General features: G+C 38.7%; 1 protein-coding gene and 1 pseudogene across 2 annotated transcripts in view; both read left to right on the forward strand.

The window, feature by feature from the left end:
• The window catches only part of LOC147817217 (NACHT, LRR and PYD domains-containing protein 12-like), a 103,706-nt pseudogene that overhangs the window by 73,626 nt on the left and 28,758 nt on the right, over positions 1-1,322 (forward strand). The window lies entirely within an intron of this gene.
• Positions 734-1,322, forward strand: part of LOC111647385 (uncharacterized) — a 16,627-nt gene continuing 16,038 nt past the window's right edge. The window contains exon 1 of the mRNA XM_087171369.1: positions 734-795. Within this exon, the coding sequence (XP_087027495.1) occupies positions 734-795 (62 nt within the window). The remainder of the gene's footprint in view (positions 796-1,322) is intronic.

The raw sequence follows: 1,322 nt of genomic DNA on the forward strand, positions 1-1,322 counted from the left end.
AAAGGGCCGTCCGATGCGGGACTCGAACCGGGACCAACAGCAGCGAGACCTTTACACATGAGGCGCCTGCTCAACGCCCCATATTTCAGATAGTTAGATTACATTTATTTTAAAATACATTTTACCACACACACACACACACACACACACACACACACACACACACACACACACACACACACACACAGATCACTGTGTGTTTCATTCATTAGTCAGTTAAAATAAACATGTTTTTATTCAGTGTTTCACCGTCACAACAACAAAATATAAAGAAATATTAAATGTTAATCTCTTATTGTCACATTTAAACTGAAACACAGTAAATGTATTTGTGACATTTGAACTCTGAGATGAGAACGTGACCACGCTGGACCACATCGGACCAGGACCACAGACCGGCTCACACTCCCTCCACTTCATCCTGAACTTGAAGATCTTTTGGCTTTTTTGAACCGTCCACCTGGAACTCACTACAAATGTTTTTCATTTTAGGTTCTTAATCTCAAACCTTTGAACTTCTGTTTGTACCTGTTTTAATTGATTCTTGTCATTACGTTATTTATTAATTGTATTTATATATGTTTGTATATGAAACTGAAACAGCATAAAAGGATATCAATGATAATAAAAGAGACTGAACCAGTTACAGACACAAACATGGAGGGTTTTTGTTATAAAAGACATGAAGCCTGTTGTAGGAGAACCTTGTCCAGATGAGTCCAGATGAGTCCAGATGAGTCAGTACAGACCAGAACACATCTGCAGTAGCTCTACCAAGGACCGAGTGTCCCTCAGGTGCAATAATGGATTTTAAGTGTAAAAGTAGCAGAAAACACCTCCATATGAAATCCTATACAAATACTGAAGTGAGCGTGTTGTGCTCGGTGTGTCAGAGGCCACACATCATGAGCTAACATCATCAAAACTAACAAAAACACAAACCTCATACGCAGATCTGAGTTTCATTTATTTAAGCAGGTCGTCTCGTCTGTTTTTTATTTACTGAGAACAATCAGAAAACTCATGGAGAGACTGGAAACAGTTGATAACTGTCCTGAAGCTGAGCAGCCGAATCACAACTGCGTGTTTCAACACTTTTAATTCAAAATAATGAAAAACATGCAGCTGATTTTGTCCCATAGATCAACAGACACGACAATAACTGATCACTTTAACACATCAGAGGAAACAGACAAGTTCATCAGTCAATTACTTTGTTCCTCTCACGGTCTCATAATATATTCACCTGCTCTGTCCATCATGAGCAAAAAAATAAATTGTGACTATTTTGACTCTAGGAGGGTTCTGGGTTCTATGTTCTA

The sequence above is a fragment of the Seriola lalandi genome, unplaced genomic scaffold, assembly GCF_002814215.2.
Source record: "Seriola lalandi dorsalis isolate HSWRI2012SDOR001 ecotype SW California unplaced genomic scaffold, Sedor1 jcf7180002054987, whole genome shotgun sequence".
Classification (NCBI taxonomy): Eukaryota; Metazoa; Chordata; class Actinopteri; order Carangiformes; family Carangidae; genus Seriola; species Seriola lalandi.